Below are 24,538 nucleotides of genomic sequence, written 5' to 3' on the forward strand. Positions count from 1 at the left end.
GAGTTTTCAAAGTTTTAATAACAAAGACACAAGGCGATAAGTCCTCGCTGCACAGTAACACAACAGGAAAAAAAAAAAACAGCAAGACAGGTAACACATTTCCAGTGGTGGGCTGTGAGGGCCTGCATGACCTTATCTGCTGGTCAAAAAATATCTGAATCATGTGATGTTAATTATATTTTGTCCATCAATATTTTCTAAATAATTCCAAATTGTCTATCAGCTTCCTTTAATTGCTCCTCCCTGGTTGCGCTGCTTCCATATGTGTATGTTCATATTTAAGCATTTAACCAATCACATTTCAGCCATTATTTGTTGCTAGGCTCATGATCTAACCGGAAGCCTTCACAAAAAATCCTGTAGGTCACGTCACATATTAAGTCTTCGAGAAATCTTTTGGTTTAGCCAATAAAATTGCGAGTCGAGTCTGAGAGTCTTCCAGAGTGACTTGAGAAAACTTCACCGGTTTTACAAACTATGATTAGCTAGTGGGCGGTAATCCACCAAAGCAATTGCGACAACAGCTGTTAAACTGAGACCTAGCTGCACAATAAAAAGCTTTTGTCCACCGCTTTCAGCCTAGAATCAAGATCTGAAGACCAAGCTTCACCCGAATTTCAGGTCAGGACGGTACATTGAAGTTGTTTCGAGCTTTTCTCTCAAACCTTTTTTTGTTATTTAAGTATACGCCTGTCATTGTTATTCCTTGCCTGTTCATACAGTCGTGTTTAATTCAGATTTTGCATCAAGACAGGCATGTCTGCCAAAACAAGCAGAAAAATAATCAGAGAAGCATCCAAAAAGGCCAATGATCACATTTGATGACTTGCAGGTATACAGAGCTGTGGTGGTACAATCTGCATAACAAATTAGTCGTACATACATAAATTTGCCCTTTATGGAAGAGTGTCTGCAAAGTACTTCATATGAATTATGGCTCAAAGAAACAATGCTGCTTTACGTGGTGCTAGATAACTCTTTGGAAGTTTATAAATACGACACTAAAACTAAAATAGAATTGGTACAAATATATACATAAACCTCTCTCAATGTGGAATGTTAAAAAAAAAAAAAAAGGGGGGGGGGCGTCATCTGGCTCAGAAAGTGCGACAAGGCAAGAAGAGTCCTGCAGCGTCTGGAGGCCGGTTCAATTCTCGGTGTCGGACGTGTCGGACGCTTCGGCGAGGCGCGTCTGCCGCTTGCGCACGTTCCAGTGCAGGCACTGCGCCAAGCTTTCGAACCAGTCGTACACCAGGTCGTGGCAGCAGATGGACGGCACCGGGTAGCAGGACGTCGTGATCTTGATGCTGAACGCACACAATAGTCAATGGAAATGATTACAAGTCATGTACAGAGAACCCTCGCTGGTTTACCGCTTGCAGATTTTGAATTGAATTGTCTTCATTGTCATTGATATGAACGTATTGTGCATTGTGTTCTGCAGAAGACAACAGACAGCAAAGGCTATCACAGGGGCCGGTTGTGTGGATTTGTTTGCATGACTGTGATAGGCTGGTGTATTCTGACGGTCAAACAGCGGGACGGCGCACAAATAAATGGCTCCAGTCAAACTGCAAAGCACAGCGACAGCTAGCCCTTAGCGGCTCGTTACATTGAAAATAAAGGTGGGAATTAAAATGGACTCTGAGGAAAGTCAGCAGAGCACAAAGAAATCCTGATCACCAGCAAGTGCTACGGCTTTGTGGCGTGGGGAGAGAAGGCGCCGCAGGTCCGCCCTACAGCAGCTTGGCTACATCACAACTCACTCAAGGTACCCCTGCTAAGCTTATATTTCAGCGACACCAGATCAATTACCCATGAAATGAATAATCTGGAGCTAAAACTTGTAGGAAACCGTTACATTGGGGACATTGTATTTAATCATTGCGTACATTTGTCTCAACCTGAGGATACCCGATGCTAGCCTACAGCTAGCCAGCAACTCTCTAAGTCGCTTTCTTACACTGAAAGGAGAAGCCCTCCAATTGTGTTGTGCTTTTGCATAGACAAGAAATACTATTTATTCAACTGTAATTCTATGTTTCGTGTCTTTATTTTTAGCTCTAAAATGTTTTTTTTTTTGTTTTTTGACAGTCTTATACTCTATGACATCATCCCAGGGTGAGTTTGCCTCTTGGTGGCTTCTATGAAGGGGCGACGTTACTTCACAAATTTACCACATGTAGAGGTAACTAAAGGATTACTGTATTCTGTGTTTTCTGAAACTAGGAGGCGAACCAGATTGTAAAGTTTATACCCCCCCAAAAAAAAGAAAAAAAAAAGAAATCAAAATGTGTGTGTGTGTGTAAAAGGTGTAATAATAACTGTTTTGTTTTGTTGAAATTCCTGCTGAAATATGTTTGTATAGTTTGTGTATAAGTGTCCTGCAATGACGAATCCAACAGTGCCACCTGCTGGTATGGGGTAAGGTTTATTTTAGCCTCTGATTTTATGACCGTAAAGGCGGATATTGTTAGCAGTCTCCAACACGCTGCTAACGCTAAGCCACGACTTTTTGGTGCTCCGCAAAAAGTTAATTGACAACATCGATTGTATTACTGAGTATGTTGCAAGATTTGTCAGTTGTGGTTTAATGTTCGTCATATATTTTTCATATTTAAGGTGCACTGGACTATAAAAGTGCATGGATTTAAAACTACAATAAGAGCTAGCGCAGTTGCACATTTTACATACATGTTATTGCAAAGATTGATCAGTTTAAAAATGTCGCTGACCAAGATCGCACAATAGTACATGCAACGGGAATCAAACCCGGGTTGCGGCAGCGAGAGCGCCAAATCCTAACTAGTAGACCAACAACGACACAGATGTCAGAGTACAAACATTCAATTTGATCTCATTATCTCACTATTTCTACTCACAGTGCCAGAAAAAAATGTTAGGGAATAGAGAAATCAGAAAGTCGTCCTGAAAGATATAAACGCAAAAAGCATGATAAGGGAAACTACTATTATAAATATTCGGCTATTTATAATTCCTCTTGTTTGTAGTTTTTAAACGAGCCACTAGAGGGCGGTTCATATAGGTCATGACTCTCATGAGTGCCAATAATAAAAAAACAGGATGGTATTGTGATAGATACCAGCTATAATTATTATCATTACTATCTTGGTACTTGTGTCTTGGTGCCTTTAACTATTATACACAAGGTTTTACGGTAGTACACTACACCATACTCGAGCAATGACTGATGAAACCTAATGCTGACCTTGTTTTCAAAAAATTGTATGCAACAGGATTCAAAGCAAGATCGCAGCGGTGAAAGGAAAAGGCTTTAGATTTTACCTCATCATCATACTTTTCTTACTCTGTGTTACATTGTAATGGAGTGTTATGGGAAAGAGTTCAGCCCAAACAAAGATGTACAACAGGCTATTGTGAGCTAAAGTAGTGTGGTAAGACAAAATCTAATATATTTTCCTGTTTAATCTGTAACCCTAATAGCCTCATGGTTAAAAGTTGTTGTCTGCAAATTTTGATACTATTCGTTGCCATCTCCAGGGTCTCAGTCAGCTCATTCTTTAAGTACTAATAAACTATTTTATTCATCTAATATTTGGGGGTTCTTTGAACTCAGTTGGCCATTGTTGGCGCATACTTAATGGGGAAAAATTCTACTTTCAACTTATTAAAACGACGCATCCCACCTTTAAGATCAGGTGCTCTCACAGCTGTGATCTGGGTTTGAATCCCGTTGCGCCAAGGTGGTCATTAATATTATTCGACTGGTCAATCATTGCTCGAATATGGTAATTTACCAACTGGGTCCACAGCACAATTTTTGTGACTTGCAAGGCTTAGATGGAGCTGAGAAAAAGTGAAATTACATTTTCAACAGATTTTTCAAGAAAAATTAGGGGGGCTGGATATACACGGGTGCATGTTATACATGAGTACATGCGGTGGCTACCAATAACGTTTTTTTTCCCCGCAAATTAGAGAACAAATATATTTTAGATTAAATTACTTGAATTTACATGAGTAGAATTTAAGGAAATTTGTTTTTCCGGTGTGATTGTGTGAATTCCCCGGTCCTGTACACTAAACATAAAAGGCCAACGTTCTAACATGTAAGCAATCAATCACTCAATCAAATAAAACAACATTAAGTTGAAAAAAATTACCAGTCCCCATGCTGGATCTCTTGTCTCTTCCTACCATCAAACGACACCCAGGCTGTATTCCTGGCATCGGGGGACAAGGTGATCTCGAGGGGAGAAGAAAAATATGCATATAAACACATACACATACAGTACAGTATAGTATAGATACAGGGTGTTCCAAAAGTCTTGGGCACATTTCAAGTCCCCATATTAATTTCACTATTAATGGGAGTAAGATAAAAGTTGTGACTTTTTAAAGCTATTTACATTAAGTTTTTGTATAGCTACTGCATTTTTAATTTATTTTCAGACCTATTAACGGCAATCACTCAACCAGAAAAGGTGTTTTGTATGCTTAAATTTGCAACAACTGATTAATGGACTGCTGTCTAATGTGCATTTTGTAGAATATTTGGAAAAGAGACACCAGAGAGAAAATCCATTGTGAGATAAAATGTTAAATTGATAAGGAAAGAGTGCTTATTCTCGCTTGAATAACTGGACACATCTTACTTCAGAAGAGTGCACTGCTTTCCAGCGAGCCCCCGTAAATAGAAAAGAAGCGCCGGTAAGGAACTTCAGTGTCCTTCAGCAGCTGTTTGATGTGTCTTAAGACGCCTCCCAAGCTACAGTTAGTCCAACAGTTGAAGGGCACTGATGACCCAACTCGTCGTGACTTTTGCATTGCAATGCAACAGAAGATGGAAGATGACGGATCTGACATCGCCTTGTTTTTAGCCATGAGGACACTCGCAAGGTTAAAAAGCAAAACACTCGTATATGGGGTACTGGGAACCCAATGAACTTCTTGAGCATCAACGAGATTCCACGAAGGTGAACATGTTTTGCGCTGTTAAAAAAAGCTGTCTAAGTACCATTCTTTAATGAAAGAGCAACAGTCAATGGTGAGACGTACCCCAACATGCTGGAAAATGGGTTACAGGATAAATTGGGTGAGGAAATGTCTGGTGACTTCATTTTCCAACAAGATGGGGTGCCACCACACCACTGAACACAACACTGCCAGAAAGACGGATTGGACAGAATGATCACTTATGTCCTGGTCATCCAGATCTCACATCATGCGATTTTGTGAAATGCTTGGTCCATGTGCCCCCTATTCCGAAAGACATGGATGAGCTGAAGGCAAGAATGACCGAAGCTGTTGCAACCATTGAAAAGGAATGCTGGGATGCGTTTGGCTTGATGTGTGTCGTGTGGTGTTTTTGCTGAATACATTTGAACTTCTATGTAAAAATTGAGATTACAAACTTTCTGAATTTACCAGATATGTTTTTATATCTTTAATAGTTTCCGAGATATTTAATGTCAAAATGTTCCCTCTAGACTTTTGGAACACCCTGCATAATGAAGTTGTTGTTGGTCTTGCATTACCATAAGCTCGACCCCAGCGGGCACCACGATGGGCCTGAAAGAGAGCGAGTGCGGGCAGATTGGCGTCACCATAATAGCCGGCACGTTGGGGTGGATCATGGAAGCCCCCGCTGCCGCCGCATAAGCTGTGCTGCCCGTTGGCGTTGACACGATCACGCCTGCCAATCACGCTCGTGGTCAGTGAAAGCGCGAGAAACCAATGGTGGGGGGGGGTCCTCACCGTCGCCCTGCACGGAAGTGATGAGACGTCCATCCAAGTATAAGTCCACATTGGACAGGTAGGACGACGGACCCCGGTCCACCACTACCTCGTTCAGCACCTGGGCATAGAAACGGCAAAGAACTCGAATGAATTTTGAAACTAAAATTTATTCTTTTTCACTATATTTTGAAAATATACACCTTTCTTTTGTTATTGCACGTTTTTCATTGCATTATTGTTACAACCTAAGCCAGTCTCTAAGCACTCTATTGTAATAATTTTTTTCTGCCTTTTATCATAACAGCCTTTCTCTTGTTTTCTCCTTGAAATCTCCATTGCATGTTTACCCTGGAGTGCCATATCCAATGTTGTTGTGAAAAATGGTTCACAAAGTTAAAGGCAATGACAAAGACACTTCGATGAAATAAACTTGCCTTTCTGTTCATCATCGAATGCATTTCCAATTTCATGCATCATATTTCCCGTCTATAAGACGCATACTTTAATTTTTGGCTAAACTGGGATTTTTAGGTGCTGGGACCACGGCAGTGGAAAGGAAAAACATAGAGAGTAATGAACACAGTCTGGAGGACATTACTAATCCCGGTGGACATTGCCAGCTTGCAATACCATAGCCGGGGCCGTCAACATTATAAGGGACTCTTCTCACCCCGGTCACCACCTTTTAGGGAGTAAAGGTCTCTTAAAACTAAAGCAAACAGGCTCACAGACAGTTATTTCCCAGGGCCATCACTACCCTAAACAAGCACACAAAACTGTGAAAATAGATGTTTTGCGACTTATTTGGGAATGTTTGTTGCTGCTAATGTTATTGCACAACTTTTCATTGCTCTGTTGTTACGATTCGCTCTTTTTTCATTTGGGCCAGTCTCTAAGCACAACGTTGTAAATATAATTTGCCTATTTATTTTGACAGTCATACAATGTTTCACCATCTTGGTATCAATGACAATAAAGACAATGAAATTCTTTTAGACCTGAAAATACAGTAAAAGTTTTTCAAATCTGTGTTGCTTTAATGTTTTTTTCATGAGGTTGGAAAAACACAATTTCCTAAAGAATTTATTCTGGAGATGAATTCTCCTTTAAATGTATTGTCACAAAAAATAGGACTTGCTATCCTCCTTAAATCCAACCTAAATTCGTCAACAAAATTGAAGCAGCTGCGCTCTCCAACATAAAAATTCCTTTCGACTGAGCACCGGCTTCGGCTGAATCCAAACAAGAGATCGTGACGATGCGGCGTGTGGGCCAGCCAGTGTCCTGCACGTCAGATACTCAACACGTCTGACGGGTGAGCTGACGTCAACCCGGCGCCGAGAGAGGAACGTAGACCGTACTAGACAGAAGCGCTGACAGAGCAATCATCAATCAGCGTCTCCTGTCTGCCAATGAGATCAGACGGGCAGGAAGGAGGAAGGGGAGGCAAGTGGGGGGGATGATCCACTGCAGCTGTGTGTGTGTGTGTGTGTGTGTGTGCTTGCGCAAATATGCCAGCAGACTGCATTAAACATTCATTTGCTGCCGACTGCGCTGCTGACGCCACAGTCTCCGTAGCAACCAGGCACAACACAAACGAACGGCATCACGTCCACCTTTCTCCAGCCGCTGTCTTTATTATGACTGTCGCCGTGACAACACAGTCTGCGTGAGCACAACAAGGGGGGGGGACGGACAAGACCAAAGTTGGGGAGTTATGAGGCGAACGGGATGACGTGACCTACTCTTACAGGAACAAAACGCAATGCCACAACGATGAGCACGTTTGGATATCGGCACGGAAAAAAGAACTTTTGGCACAGTTGCTCAGTTGTGTTTGAATAAATTGTAAGTACACACACCCCTACCAGCTTGGTGGCCTTGGGGTTGGGCGCCCGCCGCAGAACTGGAAGATCACAGGCCGAAGCATCGGCAGAGTCATACCTAAGACTTACAACATTGGTTCCCATTACCTCCCTGCTTGGCGCTCGGCATTAGGGGTTAGAATTGGGGGGGCTTGGTCACCTAAAATTGGGAAAAAGGTCAGTTTGACCCTTGTGGGGCTTTTATGAAGGTAGGATGCTACTTTGGGGATTTTCACTTTTCGCAGGTGGTTCTGATCCCTATCAACTCCGATAACCGAGGGATCTTTACTGTATTTTTGGACTACAAGGTAGTGGTGGTAAACTGAAGCAATGAAGCTTTCCATCCAACTGGTTCGCTCCAGGGCTGAAGCATCACGAGGCATCACTTGTTTGATTGCGCATTCATGTAGAAAATAAATGTTGTGACGGAGTGAGTAAAACGATACTATGGATTTGATGGGGTCAAAAGGACAGGGCGTTGTGATGTGAATGAAAGTGCGGGTGTTACTTGAAAAAAGTATTGCTTTATTTTAGACATTACACAAATAAACAAGGAACACCTTTCATTCATTTGATTGAGGAAAACTAGCTTTGCTGAGTTTTTGGCTTTAAACGGTATGGTTTCTTTTTCAGATAGAATATCTCCTGCTTTTGAAAATAAGGACGGAGGTCACAGAGAAAGTTTATTGATTGTTCGTCGAGGTTCAGGTAGACATATTTGTGCAGCTCTCACTTGTCCAGAGGGTCTGACATCCTGCTTTTGTTGGGTTCCCCCAAGTAAGTGTGGACTTCTAATAGTGTTGGGAATAACGCCGTCTTAAATAACGTGACGTAGCGTTAATTTCAATTTCTTCTTTGTAGATTTATAAATATTCTAATTTATGTTTCCTGTGTTTTTTAGTGTTAACGTTGAAGTGTTAATTTTGCTTTATTTTTTCAATGTTTAAGTCATTCATAATCATACATAATAATATAGGGATTAAACACTATGTCTCTCGGCTGGCTTGGGAACGCCTCGGGATCCCGTCAGATGAGTTGGAGGAGGTGGCTGGGGATAAGGACGTCTGGGCTTCCTTTTTAAGGCTGCTGCCCCTGCGACCCGACCTCGGATAAGCGGAAGATAATGGATGGATGGTGGATGGGATTAAACAACAAAAACAACCTGAAGAGCCATTTGGGAGCCAAAAAAGCCAGCTCTTTCGGGTTAGCCAAGCCAAAAAGAGTCAAAATTACTATCTTTACAACGGACCATTTGAGCTATATTTAAATTATTAGACTTACTTTATATTACTTACAGTTGATTTTCTATTTTATTATATTGTTTGCCGTTTATGTTTGTCAGTTTTTTTAATGTTTAACATTACAGGTAAACATATTGTTGCATTTGGTTTTACCAGTACACTCTCTTAAGAAAATATTTTTACATTTTATGTACTTTTACATCACATGTAGGCAATCTCATTTCTCTTAGTTTCTGAAGATGTTAATCTTAGTGAAACTTAAGCTCTGGGGAGTGGGCATAGACCGGTAAACCGGGTGAAGACCACATGCCTGCCAGACCAACCACTACAGCGTACTTCCTCTTTTTTGTGCCTTTTTCAGAATACCGAGTTTCTGGGGATGGGGTCTCAGTGATTCACATTGCTACGTCTATCTTCCACCTCTTCTGGTTTTCTGACTACTTGAGTCTGCGAGGAGTCAAAAATACTCCGAAATGGCCATGGGTAATTCTAGACATATACACTCATGGATCCGATGGAAAAAAAAGTAGGCAGTGACTTCGCTTTCAATGAACGTCATGGGTATTATATGATTTGGTGTTAAGGCTGTTAGTGCATTCTCCCAAAACCGTCAATATATCTTTCCGTGAGGAAAAATCCTTTTGATTATACTATATTGATACTCAAAACTCAAAGGCAAAAAAGTAAACAGAGTGATTGCTTGTATGTTACCTTTCCACTGGTTTTATTAAGTAAAGACGCAGAAAAGAGCTGACCTGGAGCTGCAGGGAGACCTTGCCCGCGTCGCTGCTCGTGTAGCGGTGAGGAACAAGGCCATTGATTTCCTGATCCTGATCTTGTTCCCGCTGCTGAGGCGGGAACATCTCCTTCACCACCTTCACCTTCAAGCGACTGCGCAATGTGATTGCTGCGTTTCCTGAACACATCAGAAGGTGGCTTGTGAATGACACTCATGTGCCATATTATGAGTCCCTGGGACATTTGGGAAACAATATTGGCGCAACATAGTTTTTATTCTGATGTTCTATTTTTTTGGATGCGCCTCATCATCGAAGCATGTTTCTGCCTTTCGCCGAAAACTGCTATAACAGACGCTGCCCTACTTGCGAACGGGTTCTGGACAATCGTTCGTAAGTTGCTTCAGTGCTATATTTTGTATGTTTAAGGGTTATATACGTATGTTTAAGGCTTGTATACGTAACCTGTATTGTTTTGTACAAAAAATAAACATTTAATAAAATAATATGCTCTATAAAGATAACTAAAGTTGAGTTTAACTTACTTTTGGAAGATGCGCTTCAAGAAACCCTCCTGGTAAAAAGTGGCCGAAAAAAGCGTTCTGACTATTTTCTCAACCGCATCAAGCTTTCTTATTCCATTTTTATTTCTAATGAAACGGCTCGCCTCTTCATTAACTTTACACCAATCATATTGAATGGATGCACAAGATATTAAACAATAAAAATATCAAAGTTTGTTGCGCGCTGGAGATACAGTATAGAATATTTACACACACACTAGGAGGAGGAAGCGGATTTCTTCTTCAGGGTGAATGTTGGGTGACCTCTCACAGCGCCACTTGCCGGTAGCGGCGGAAAGAAGTACTACAGTACTTTTCCTGTAGTCGGAAAAAGGTGCACACAATACAGCAATGTCCGGATATTTTTTGACATAACCCCAAAACATTTCGTATCTACCCTTTTACTTAAGTCGAATGGTCATAAGTAGGGGAGCACCTGTAATAAGATTACAATTGTCTGTAATTCCGTAGCATGATAAACAAAATACTTTCAACGTATTTGTGTGTAATACCACAGAATAAATTGATTTATTCATGTCAGCAGATGAGGGAGGAGAACCTACCTTCAAAGACTTTGTCCACTTCGGTCTTGTACGACTCAAATTTGAAAGGTGTGAGAAAGCCAAGGGAGCCCAAATGGAACGCCATCACTGGGGGAACGCTGCCCTGGATGAGCAAACGTTTCAAGCGACGACTGGATGCTCATGGTAAAGCCATGCAAAAGAAAAACCGTGAATTTACCTGAAAGAGAGAAGAAGCGTAGAGCAGTGTGCCGTCCCCGCCCAGACAGATGATCAGATCGATGCAGTCAGAGATGTCGTCAAAGCCTGTAGTGGGGTAAAAGGCCACACTGTACAGTGGACAGAATAAGTCTATACATACCTGTTTGTGAGGACAAAATATTATAATATCCATCAAAATTATAAAAACATTATAAAATCATAAGAAAATTATTATATTGTATGCGAATATAAACTCTTATATTAGATTAACAACAACAGGAATAAAAAAAAAAGGTTTTGGGTCTAAAATCCTAAAACAAAGCTTTACAAAGCAATACAACAAATACAAATTGTATTTAAAATGATATGAATCCAAATATTCTGACCAATTACTAAAAGTTACTAAAAATATACAAAATTACTAAATGATTAACAAAACATTGCAAATTTTAAATTGGCGACTACAATAAAAATCATTTATACAACTAACAGGCTAACCCTTAGCATTTTTACCCTGTAATACCATTTTAACCCCTAAGGTGTCATGTAAGGCTTTTGGAAATTAATATGAAATGTTTGCAAAAAAAAAAAAAAAAAAAAAAAAAGTTAAAAAAAAAAAAAAAAAAGGAATAATAAGTCTAATGAGGGCAGCACAGCGGCGCAGTGGTTAGCGCATGTACGGCACAGTTCATGTCTTGGGAACCTGCTGTATGGGTTCAAATCCAGCTCCAGACTTCCTGTGCGGAGTTTGTATGTTCTCCCCGTGCTTGTGTGGGTTTCCTCCGGGCACTCCGGTTTCCTCCCACATTCCAAAAACATGCATTTCAGGTGAATTGGCCGGTCCAAATTGTCCCTAGGTGTGAATGAGCGAGTGAGTTGTCTGTCCCTGTGTGCCCTGCGATTGGCTGGCAACCAGTTCAGGGTGTCCCTTGCCCACTGGCCGATGATTGCTGGGATGGGCTCCAGCACCCCCGCGACCCTACTGAGGATAAGCGTTGTAGCTAATGAGATGAGATGGGAGATGAGAAGTCTAATGAGAATGATGTAATATTGCGACGTCGGGAACAGTATATAGGGTAGTAATGGTTCTTTTCGTCTACCAGTAGTTGTATTCATCATTAGTATAGAAAGGTGCAAACATTTATACAAAAAAAAGTACCAAAAAAAACCTTGCGTGACAGTAAATAATACGAGTAATAATTCCAAAAGTGCTGTTGCTTAGTCAAAGTTTTGCAGATTTTGAAAGTTCTACACTTGTGGGCTGGGCTATACATAAATGTCACACCAAAAATAATTATGAGTCCGAACAAGAACACCCAATGACTATGTTAACGTGAAGAAAGTCGACAACAAAAACCCATTTCTACTGTTTTTCAGGGAAAAAAGAAAAAAAAATATTTTTCAACTCTGCATCTTACTGGGTTGTTGGAATTACTCACCCTCTCTAAACGTGCACAGTTGATTTCGAATAGAACCAAAGTTCTCGTCTCTGGACAACGTCCCGTCGTCAGCCACCCTCCTCTCCACGTACACCATCATTTGCTTCTCCTGAACACACATTAGATATAAGATCTTAAGGCAAAGCACGAGCCCAGCCTGAAGCTAACATGTAATTCTGGTTGTCAATCATCACGTTCAGGCTGGGCTTCTATCTCACTGCCTTTTTATTTTTTAATTATCCACCAGTCCTTTCATCTCTTTTTCTTTGTGGGAGATCTGCACCTGTCAAATCAAGCTAATTGGTCAGGCTCGGGCTGGGTCAGACTTTAAAACCCGCAGGCCTAGATTAGGTCGGGCTGGATTTTTTTAGGCCCAGTCTTACTTCTAACACACATACACAAATGCGTCGGCACATGCACTTTATCATTTAGTTGAACATCACAACACCTAAGGCACAGTGTTCAATCTATGGTCCAGGGCCCATTTGCAGGCCATAGGGCCAAATCTGCAAAAATAAATCAGCTCAAAGATTATGGAGCTTTTTTAATATGCAGATAAAACTTTTACAATGAAAAGAGTAACACTGTAAAAAATATACTGTTCTTTGTGTTTGCGTGTTCAAATAACATAGGTGAAATGAAAACCTGAATCCTAATATTGGCAACACCCGATTGACACTATATGTGATACACAAAATAATCTGTATACGTAACAAGTAAAATGCGGTTGGTAAGATTCATTATTATTTACTTAGTATTTTGGTCAATGTTTTGACTTAAGTTTTTGCAGTAAATTCTGAAGTAAACAACTAATATACAATCAATGTTTAAAATGTATTTCCGTAGCAAATTACACAGATAATAAAAATATCACTAAAGCTAAAAGCAAATGCAAGAAACAAATAAGGCATCTGCATTAAGGAAAAAAAATGGTAATTTGCTAAGTAAATATGATAAGAATTTCACAAAAAAAAATGATGGTGATGACCCCAGATTTAAATTAGTTTAGTTTAACTTCATAAAATTCTTAATAAATGCAGCAAGCAGTCTGCAGTAGTCAAGCAACATGGTCACACAATGACAAACGCGCTTTTTCAGGTCGTACCTCCACTAGAAAACGACAGAGCTCTTTGAAAGGCTCTGCCAAGCTCTCGTCTCGGATCTTCCTGATGACTAGGACGTTAACAGGGGGTTTATTCCAGGTGAGGCGCTGGCTCGCTGGGTCCTGGATGTGCCTGAGACACACAACATTTTGGCATTAATGCTGTCGCAATATTGGATTTACTTCATAGTGAAAACGTTGATGTCTTCAACATAGTCAAGTAGTGAATATAACAAAAACCTATCAATTACTTCTTTTTTAATACCTTTTTTTTCGCTCCAGCCGAATGTGACGGCTCACCGGCATCGTGTTAAGTTTACACCGCACCCTCCGTGGAAAGCACACAAACTAACATGGGGTGACAAGCATCATGGTTGTTTGCGCTATGAGCCGTTCCCATTCCAAGGCAAAACAACCAATGAGAGTATTACTGTCACTTTTTTTTCAAACCTTATCTCCTCGTGTTACACAAGGCGTTTGGTATCAATGTCCATCCACACACAAAGGCATATGTGCACACACACTATCAGTTTTCCTTTCTTGTAGTGTTTTCTGGTTTGATTTCCAATAATTTTGGGACAGACAGACAGGATTAGGGATGAGTGATTTTGTGCATCTCTAACAAATTCTTTATATGGAAGCTCATTAAATTATGTATGTTTACTGTTGAGACACTTTATGATGGAAACCCGCAGAACGAATTGTAAACACCTGAAAACGATGGCCAACACCTGAAAACGATGGCCATTATTTATGACGGTCAAAATGAGCCTGAACAATCTTAAAAAACTGCTGGAGAGAGACAAATTTTAAGTGGTTAATTTGTTGATGCAGTTAAAGGCATCTGGTATTTTCATTTAATAGATTCTATAAAAACATCACACAGTGAAATAAAATGTGCTAAAGAATTGTTTTTGTCTGGAGAGCGAGTTTGGTGGTTTTGTTGACTTCTAAGAATTTATGGTGTGGCTCTCAAAAACCAAATAGAATTGCTGTTATGGTTCTTTGAGTCACAAAGAATCCCGGCCCGTGAGTTATGGGAGTACATACCAGGGATATCAGTATCGATGACGACTCAAGACTTTAGTCGCTATCAGTTTGATATCAAACATCCGTAGATACGATTGACAAACATACCTGTTATTAAATCGTTTCAAGGCTAAAATCAACAAAAGAACGATCTTGTGCGACAGGGACGGGACTACAAGAAAAATGGTAAAACACTGTTTTTTTGTGGTAGTTTCCATCAATTAATTAAATAGTGGTAAAGTGATGGTGCTCTTACCGCCACAATCAGGGTTCGAATCCAGTTGCGAACAATGTTTTACGATTAAGGTCAGTGATGTTTTATCGATTGATTCACCCTGGTCATGCGGTATACTGTATAAGGCGCACTCAAATTTATGGCCAATTTGGGATTTATTGGGTGTCCAAAAACACGTTAAATCGTATTAAAGCCTGACAAGAACTGGATGGGATGAAATGAATACAAGAATGATTATGTGCAAGAGGGACGGGACAAAAAGGTCAAGTACTATGATGTCTTTGGTGGTTCTCAACTGGTGGGTTGGGACTTAAAAGTGGGTCGCGTGCCTTTGCATTGGCAAAAAATTGCAATGAAAATAAAAGTAACCAAGGGCCAATTACACTCCTTAACATAAATGGTGATAATGCCCTCAAAATGCGAGTTGATACCCACTATTTCACAACACAGAGAAATTATATTGAATTCTGTTTATTGTCATTGATTCATACAAGAACAGTAAAGTTTGCTTAGACATGTTGAGCACGGCGAGCCTGTAATCTGTTTATTGTGGTTAATGGAGACCAGAACCCCCCGCGATAGCCAAAAATCCACCAAATAGTCGCCCCCGCGCTCCTTTCTTTACATCCGCTCTGCCAGCCCTCGCTTGCAGCAATAGTCGCCGGATATAATGGATCGTGGCGGGACGGGTGCTGTTCCATTTTAAGCGTAAAGAACGTAGAGAAAAAAAGAGTCACCACACATGACACAAATTAGAATAGATTAGAATAGAATTTCCTTTTATTGTCATTCTTTGTAACCATGCACACAGAAAGAAATGTCGATACACCTGACCCGTACAGTTAAACTGTAGCGAGCCGATGCCGAGCCGAATTAGTTCTCTCACCCCCCCTATTCTCAGCACAATGCGATTGGAAATAATGGATCGCGGCCACACAAGTGCGACAGCAGATCATCTGCCCAGCCCAACTGAAATTTTGCATCTTTTTACTTCATGCTTTTAATCGCCTTTAAAGCGTTTTGGATGTCATTAAAAATGAAGCTATTTGAGCATTGAAGGGAATATGTTTGCTGGTGATTTGTTTTGTTATATACTATCTCAGGTTTGAACTGCCTTTTGTTTCCGTCATAGTTTGTACATAAAGGCCGGATGGTGGGTCCTCCAGTCAGACCAGTTGAGAACCAGTGTTTTAAAACATTTACTCAAGACGTGGCAACAATGACTACGATTAAACAAAATTTTAGCCCCCTGCGACTCATCAGATTATTTACAGTCACAAACACAAACACGCCGTCTCTTACATGACTGAAGTGGGGTTTGGAAGAATGCAGGCTTTTGGTCCAAAGTGAGTGGCTGGATAGGGTCCATGAAGGAAGTGAGCTCGTCTTTAGAGGGAAAAGGCAAAAGTTAAGTCAGCTCCACTGTGCCACTGGCATGAGCGACCATTTGGCATTGGGCCCGAGCAAACCTCTTAGGCGAACTTTCCGCTGCGTCGCTCACGGAGCTGCAGGCCTCCGAGTGCCCGCGTTGGCCCGGCAACTCGCGCCGCGCCGCCTCCCGGAGCAGATGTTCCTGACCCTCCCCCGCCCGCCGCCTTCGTCGCCGCCGTTCTTGTGGAGGCTGGCGATGCTTGGCTTCCCATCGTCTCCTGGGCTCCGAGAGGGAAACGGGGGCCCGTGAAGGCGGACCGTCTGACCCTTGGCTCAGGAGGGATGACGGTTGCGGCTTGCTGTCGTCTGAGCCTTTTGAGTTCTCCATGCTGTGCAGCGGCAAATACAAAAATGTCAAAACACATGTACCCAACTCATTGGGGACCAAAATAAAAATACAAAGTCCCCTCGCAACTCTGCTCTTCGGTTATTGCCAGTTCACTGCCGGGCAGGAAAAAAATATTCAATAAAAAAATGTTGTGTTTTTTTTTTTTTAAATCTGCAGATGCTTCCCGCACCACTGTTAAAGACACAAAATCAGTGTGCTATTTCCTGAATATTGCATTGTTCCCAACTCTGAAGGCAGTTATTCAGATTTGCTATGATATGACTTTGTAAGACATTAGATAAATACATTATAAGTTTGGCGTTCATAGTTTACATTGTCAATAAAAGGTTCTAATATTGGCTACACATATTCAAAGTTTGTTACTTCCAACGCTTAGTTTGAGCTGAGAAAAGAAACTTTGTACTGATTTTCAGTGAAAAAATGTAGTTGTGCGTACACGAATGCGCATTATACATGAATAGATACAGTAAAGGATACTGCATATGGAAATTGTTCTGACTTTGAGAAAGACTGGTCTTCAAGGGCCTTTTTCTTTTGTAATATTGATAGGTAAGATCAAAACTATATCTAAAAATGTGAGAGTTGATTTTTTTTAAACTGCTAAGAGCAATAAAAAATAACAATACAAATACAATTAAGTTGTAATAATAATTGATCAGAAAAAAATAGATAATTTAGTAATCAATACAGCCCAGAAAATCATTGGCTGCTCTCTACCCAGTTCGGAAAATATTGTCGGCTAGCCACAAAATGTTCAAACATACATTTATAATAATGAATAATAATAAGATACATGAAAACGTAAGGCCCACTGCCCATACAAATTAAAGCCGAAGAGGAAATTTGTAACGCAAGTTAATAATCACCATTACCGTTCTAAAATGTCTTTAAAGGGAAACCAAATTCAGAAACAAGGGCGGGGTATTCGATACAAGTACAAAACTTTCGACGTAGGTCATTCTCATCTGCTAGACTTTTAAATGAAAAGGCAGGCAAACCACATTCTGTACTTTTATATTTACGTTTATTGGTAAGATTTATTCAAACCTAAAAAGTGAATACACGCTTATCACAACAGACAACTACTGTTATAACAAGAAAGATGCATAAAACTACAATATTTAAAATTTATTGATAGAGAATTGAATTATTCTTCACCAAACCGACTAGAAATAAATTCTTTATAAATTGGGGGCCAATTTCACAGTAAAAACGGTCGTTGAAACAGACTTTGGTTTAAAAAAGTACACTGAAATGGAAGGATTACTCTAGGTTTCATACAATTAAAATGGCAATCGATTGAAATTGTTGGTTAATTGGAGCTATCCTAACCTAACGGGGGTAACAAACGTGATGGTGGTCATTGCGATTTTCTAGAACATTTGACTTAAACTGGCACAAGAATTTATTGACAAAATCCGTTTCTTTAAAAGGAACGATGTTTAATATTTAGCACTTTTGGTGGTAATTTTTTTTTTTTAAACTTCATCAATAAAACCAAATAAAAGGCAAACCTATCAATAGATATAAATAAAAGGCAAACCTACATGAACTATTACATAAACTTGTTTGTTTGTATCCCTTAACCACTAGGGTCGTGGGACACCATTTTCCTGTGGTGTGTATTGGGCAAGTACAACCTGGTGGCGCCCAACTCATGTTTCCACTTGCTCTTGAACTGGGGACCCATCGCGTGTAAGGCGAAAGTGCTAACCACTGCAGAAAAATACACTTTCAAAAATAAGTAGAGAAATGTATATTTATTTACCATATCATTAGCCCGACCAGTAGGGTGCAGCCATAATTATCAGTCATCTTGCTGCTACAAGTCACCGAAATATCAAAAACCTCACGAAAGCATTGGGTAAAAAAATAAAATGTGTTTTTGGTCATATTGAGTTTCTGTAGATTTTATTCTTCATTGTGCTTTTAGCTCTTGTTTACAATTGCTCGACAATACACAGCAACATCGAGTGATACACTAATACACGCTGTCCCTTTAAATGCATGATCAATTCTTGCAAAATGCTTTATTAAATTAGCTTATATTTCATTATGAAAAATTACTCACTTATACAGATGTTTTTGTGGTTGAATGAACCCATTTAATACCCTAGTTTTTCATAACTACAACAAGGTTATAACATAATAACAACATAGCAACAACATCATTTGTATTTTTTAAATATATCGAACTGCGGGTATGAAAATAGGTCAGGGCTGAAAAAGGTGAGAAGGGTGTGGACTTTTCCTGTGAAAAGAAAAGGGAAGAAAAAGGGAAAGGGGGAAAAAGGGGCCAAAATAAGGAAAAAAGAAAAATTAAAAAGGAAAAAGAAAAAGGACAAAAAGTAAAACTTGGGAAAAGAATGAAAAGAAAAATTAAGTATGATAGAAAAATAAAGGAATGAAAATAGAGAAATTTGCTTTTTTGTTTTTGTCGTTGTACTCTACTCTGTTTCCCTTTTTTGTTTATTTTTCCCTATTTTTCTTTTTGTTCCAGTTTTTGATTTTTGACTCGTTTTCTTATTTCTTCTTCCCTATCTAACATTCCTTTTTGTAGAAAAAAAAGTGTTTTGCTTTATTTGTCTTTCTTTGTAAAAGGCTGGGTAGAAAGTGGAATGGTGCTTTTTCCTCACTTTCAGTCTTCGAAGTTTGTAGTCTTCCGAGGACTAAATTTTGGTTATACTTAACATTACAGCGTCATATAGTAGAGAAATATAAAACACTGTCCGTTTAAGAAGCGCAGAATGTTTATACCAGCGCTGTTTTTGTGGAAAACCCCATTTGGCCTAACCGAATTCGGACACTTGCTTCAGTGGCCCCCAACTCAATTAAATAGGAAATCCGTGATATACACGATACCAACATACCATTTACAATGTATTTACTTCATGCCCTTCTAAGTCTGATTCATCATCAGATACACAGTGTTGTTTCCATCGTCGTGCTTTTGGGGGTTTATTTATAGCTTCCAGGTCGACTAAATGTTTTATCCCATTCTCTAACGCTCGTCTCTGGTACCTTGAATAAAGGTAGTGGGCTAATGAAAATCTAATTCGCGTTACACACAAAAAAATTCAGATGAGTGAGTGAAATACACTGATTCTAATCTAGACGCACCAAATCAAATGCCCGATTCACTCTGGGAAATCTCACAATACCCACTTCAGAACATGTTTCCCTAGGGATCTACACTATTCAGGTAAGTCACCCATTTTGAAATCAAAACGGTAAATGTTTCCGAAAGGTGAGAGATTTTAATGCCTGCTTACTGATAGCCATTTACAATAATGACTAAAAAGAAGCCATCTTCAAAAAGGTTGACAATTACTTATTCAGTTAGAAAATAAAAATAAAAAAAACTGAAGACATGTGTGTAAATGTTTTACAAGTATTCGTGACCTTGGATTGATATTCGAAGACCAGAGCTCAGTCGTCGGTCTCCAGTCAAAATAACACTTAACAAAAACAAACCAATTTGAAGTCAATATTTCTCTTGGAGTGACGGAGGTACATACGCTACACAACACACACGGATAGTCGCCTAAGGAGGATTTTGACAGGAAGCTAGCAGAGTACGTACCTTAGTAAGGACTACGAAAGGCAAAAGAAGCTCATGGTGAATGACGTCTTTGTTATTTGTAGAAGCGTCGTAAGTGTGAAAGGGGGGAAGGTGTGACAGCAATGTTTAATCTTTGTTACTTCTCAAACGCCCACCGGCGTCAAAACACGTGAGTTGACATTAGCAAAAACAACAGCCCCGACACTTCTTCTTCGGGTTAAGTGGCGTTTGGCATCCGGTTGGCATCCATCTCTTTGGTGCATTACCGCCCCCTATCACGACATCCTCGTCACCATTCCACTACTCAAATCCTGTCAAAAAATCCCGCACGACGCAGAAAATGTCATGGACAGTAAAGTACGTTTATTATGCATTTTAAGACGTGTACGACCCGGAGGGGGGAGCCGGAGCTACACTGTGGGAGTCCCGGCAGCAACGGCCTGGGTTGTGGAACCCAGAAGGGAGAGGACCCACGCAGAAGGGAAAGGACCCACACAGAGGACTGGAAGAATGCTGCTTGGGAGGGTGGGATGGCAGAGCTATGCCCTTGCACAATAGTATTGCCTTTTACACGCTGGTTAACTACTGTTAAAAGAAAATAACTCTGAAATTGTTTAATTGATGTGGAAATGTCAGGAAAAAATGTTAAAACGTCATATCGTCACGTCATATTGTCAAATATAAAAAAATTGTGAATATGCTTGATGGCTGTGTTTTGCTGCTGTTGGTGTCGGTAGATTTGTTCAGACCGAGGACAATCGACTTTGGCCTGGACGGATCTATTGACACTAACAAAGATGTTATATAATGAAATTGTGAATATGTTTGATTTTCGAGAAGGTTTGTTCAAACCTCACTTTGTGTTTGCTGTTAAAAACGTAATATTGGAATATAATATTGTGAATGTGCTTAATTGCTGTTGAGATTGTCATGATTGTTTTTTGTTTTTAGTGTCAACAAATTTGTTCAAACCAAAAAAAAAAAAAAATAAGGAAAATCTGTACGGAAAAACGCAAATTTCTCAATAATGGGTACCATCCGGTATACACGACCATCGAAACGGCAGATCAAGTCAAACCAGTTCGCTGCGGTAGCCTATATCTCTGTATTGTTTTTTTTCCGTTGCAAACGAAGCGAGCGGTTTGATGCTATTGTGTGCATGCATCTGCCGCCTCGGATTTCATGTGGTAGTTATGTAGTGAAAGGAAGTCCGTCTCTTTTTAGAAAACCGTCTTTTTCCGCACAACTCATTAAAGAGAGCCAGCTCTCAAACGGCTCATTTGCTTTGATGCATTATATTACGAATTATTATGTTGTATGAAGAAGTTAAGAAAAAAAGGAAGTATAAAAGAAGAAAATGAAAAAAGACAGGTTTGTGGTTCTCCCTTTAATCAGTATATTACCAACGATAATTTAATGCAGAAAATGATAACAATGATGACAGTTAATTATATTTGCATGTGTTTTTTCCTTCTACAGTGAACGTCCAAGCTACTTCATTTTTGAACTTTTTTTTATAGAATAGAATAGAATAGAATAGAATAGAATAGAATATACCTTTATTGTCATTGTTACAAAATGGGTTAACATATTGTGACAACGAAATTGGGCATGACACTCCAGTTTTACACATTCACAGTGAGGTATGAGCCAAAAAGATAAAGGAACAGAGAAGATAATGTTATAAGACAAGGGGGATAAGGCTATAGTTATAATTTACATGGTATTTACACAAGAAATGTCGGCATGTGGGATGTTACATACAGTGTTGTCGTGATACCGTTGGTATCGTAAGGGTTGTGCAATATTGCATTTGGTGCAAAGTCATCATAGTGCAAAAATAGTCAGCATATGCATTGGTGCAAACATAGACATCATAGTGCAGAAAAAAGGAAATGGTCAGACATTGTGCAAGGTGAGCAGTAAACGTTGCCTTCCTGGGGTTTATGGTATTCAGCGCACGCCTAACTTCGTGCTCCTGAAATGTGAGGGAGTTGCTGCTGGTTGTTGGTGGGTGTGATGTGGCTGTTTGTGGCCTTCCAGCTTCAAAGCGAGCGAAGAACTGATTAAGGTCCTCAGCTAGTGAAGCCTCAGCCTCAACAGTTGCCAGGTTGTGGCCTCTGAAGTTGGTGATGTGTTGAAGGCCCTGCCACATCCACATCCTTTATAATTAACCTCATTCATGTCGAGGAACTCAGTACCTCACAACAAAATGTTAATTAACAATACAGGGAGTGCAGAATTATTAGGCAAATGAGTATTTTGACCACATCATCCTCTTTATGCATGTTGTCTTACTCCAAGCTGTATAGGCTCGAAAGCCTACTACCAATTAAGCATATCAGGTGATGTGCATCTCTGTAATGAGAAGGGGTGTGGTCTAATGACATCCACACCCTATATCAGGTGTGCATAATTATTAGGCAACTTCCTTTCCTTTGGCAAAATGGGTCAGAAGAGGGACTTGACAGGCTCTGAAAAGTCAAAAATAGTGAGATATCTTGCAGAGGGATGCAGCACTCTTAAAATTGCCAAGCTTCTGAAGCGTGATCATTGAACAATCAAGCGTTACATTCAAAATAGTCAACAGGGTCGCAAGAAGCGTGTAGAAAAACCAAGGCGCAAAATAACTGCCCGTGAACTGAGAAAAGTCAAGCGTACAGCTGCCAAGATGCCACTTGCCACCAGTTTTGCCATATTTCAGAGCTGCAACATCACTGGAGTGCCCAAAAGCACAAGGTGTGCAATACTCAGAGACATGGCCAAGGTAAGAAAGGCTGAAAAACGACCACCACTGAACTAGACACACAAGCTGAAACGTCAAGACTGGGCCAAGAAAAATCTCAAGACGGATTTTTCTAAGGTTTTATGGACTGATGAAATGAGAGTGAGTCTTGATGGGCCAGATGGATGGGCCCGTGGCTGGATCGGTAAAGGGCAGAGAGCTCAAGTCCGCCTCAGACGCCAGCAAGGTGGAGGTGGGGTACTGGTATGGGCTGGTATCATCAAAGATGAGCTTGTTGGGCCTTTTCGGGTTGAGGATGGACTCAAGCTCAACTCCCAGTCCTACTGCCAGTTTCTGGAAGACACCTTCTTCAAGCAGTGGTACAGGAAGAAGTCCGCATCCTTCAAGAAAAACATGATTTTCATGCAGGACAACGCTCCATCACACGCATCCAAGTACTCCACAGCGTGGCTGACAAGAAAGGGTCTAAAAGAAGAAAAACTAATGACATGGCCTCCTTGTTCACCTGATCTGAACCCCATAGAGAACCTGTGGTCCCTCATCAAATGTGAGATTTACAAGGAGGGAAAACAGTACACCTCTCTGAACAGTGTCTGGGAGGCTGTGGTTGCTGCTGCACGCAATGTTGATCGTGAACAGATCAAAGCACTGACAGAATCCATGGATGGCAGGCTTTTGAGTGTCCTTGCAAAGAAAGGTGGCTATATTGGTCACTGATTTGTTTTTGTTTTGTTTTTGAATGTCAGAAATGTATATTTGTGAATGTTGAGCTGTTATATTGGTTTCCCTGATGAAAATAAATAATTGAAATGGGTATACATTTGTTTTTTGTTAAGTTGCCTAATAATTATGCACAGTAATAGTCACCTGCACACACAGATATCCTCCTAAAATAGCTAAAACTAAAAAAGCCCCACTACAACTTCCAAAATATTCAGCTTTGATATTAATGAGACTTTTGGGTTCATTAAGAACATGGTTGTTGTTCAATAATAAAATTCATCCTCAAAAATACAACTTGCCTAATAATTCTGCACTCCCTGCATGCTTGGGGTTGTCCATCGATTCGATGATGACCATCTTCTTTTATTTGTGAGTCTGCTGATGTTTGAACAGTCCGATCCTGGATCCACAGATGCCTAATAATTATGCACAGTAATAGTCACCTGCACACACAGATATCCTCCTAAAATAGCTAAAACTAAAAAAGCCCCACTACAACTTCCAAAATATTCAGCTTTGATATTAATGAGACTTTTGGGTTCATTAAGAACATGGTTGTTGTTCAATAATAAAATTCATCCTCAAAAATACAACTTGCCTAATAATTCTGCACTCCCTGCATGCTTGGGGTTGTCCATCGATTCGATGATGACCATCTTCTTTTATTTGTGAGTCTGCTGATGTTTGAACAGTCCGATCCTGGATCCACAGATGCGGTTACAGACAGAGCATGTGAAGGTGGTGCTGGGGGGAGCAGTGGTGGCCTGGCGAGCATGTCTCTTTGCACGCTTTGCTGCACGGTGTTGCATGCGCTGTTCCTCCATATAATCCACTCCCTGTGAGCAGTGGGAGCGCCAGAGGTCTCGGCAGGAAGCAAGTTCCTCCAATGAGGAGGGGTTTATCCGACATCTCTTCAGGATGTTCTTCATTTGGTCTTTGAACCGCTTCTTCTGCCCACCAGCACTGGGTTGGCCTAGATGTAACTGACCATAGAGGATACGGCGTGGCAGTCTGTGGCTGGGCATTCGAACAACATGCCCCAGCCACCTGAGTTGGCGTTGAGCCATAATGGA

General features: G+C 40.4%; 1 protein-coding gene across 3 annotated transcripts; it reads right to left on the minus strand.

Moving 5' to 3' along the window:
* Positions 1 to 20,216, minus strand: nadkb (NAD kinase b). 3 transcript variants are annotated; one of them, XM_088326726.1, is made up of 12 exons: positions 20,018 to 20,216; positions 16,124 to 16,414; positions 15,957 to 16,040; positions 13,394 to 13,523; positions 12,289 to 12,397; positions 10,869 to 10,954; positions 10,691 to 10,793; positions 9,583 to 9,743; positions 5,740 to 5,839; positions 5,520 to 5,677; positions 4,146 to 4,228; positions 1 to 1,307 (listed from the first exon to the last, which is right to left on the minus strand). In XM_088326726.1, the coding sequence occupies exons 2-12, from the start codon at positions 16,411 to 16,413 to the stop codon at positions 1,148 to 1,150; spliced, it is 1,464 nt and encodes a 487-aa protein (XP_088182852.1). In that variant the 5' UTR covers position 16,414; positions 20,018 to 20,216; the 3' UTR covers positions 1 to 1,147. The 3 variants fall into 3 exon arrangements, with proteins under 3 accessions (XP_088182852.1, XP_088182860.1, XP_088182871.1); XM_088326734.1 differs by lacking the exon at positions 20,018 to 20,216 and adding an exon at positions 19,837 to 20,007; XM_088326745.1 differs by lacking the exons at positions 15,957 to 16,040; positions 16,124 to 16,414; positions 20,018 to 20,216 and adding an exon at positions 13,656 to 13,793.
* Between the last annotated feature and the right edge of the window lie 4,322 nt (positions 20,217 to 24,538).

This window comes from Urocampus carinirostris, chromosome 1 (assembly GCF_059441175.1).
Source record: "Urocampus carinirostris isolate Australia breed hairy pipefish chromosome 1, RoL_Ucar_1.0, whole genome shotgun sequence".
Taxonomy (NCBI): domain Eukaryota; kingdom Metazoa; phylum Chordata; class Actinopteri; order Syngnathiformes; family Syngnathidae; genus Urocampus; species Urocampus carinirostris.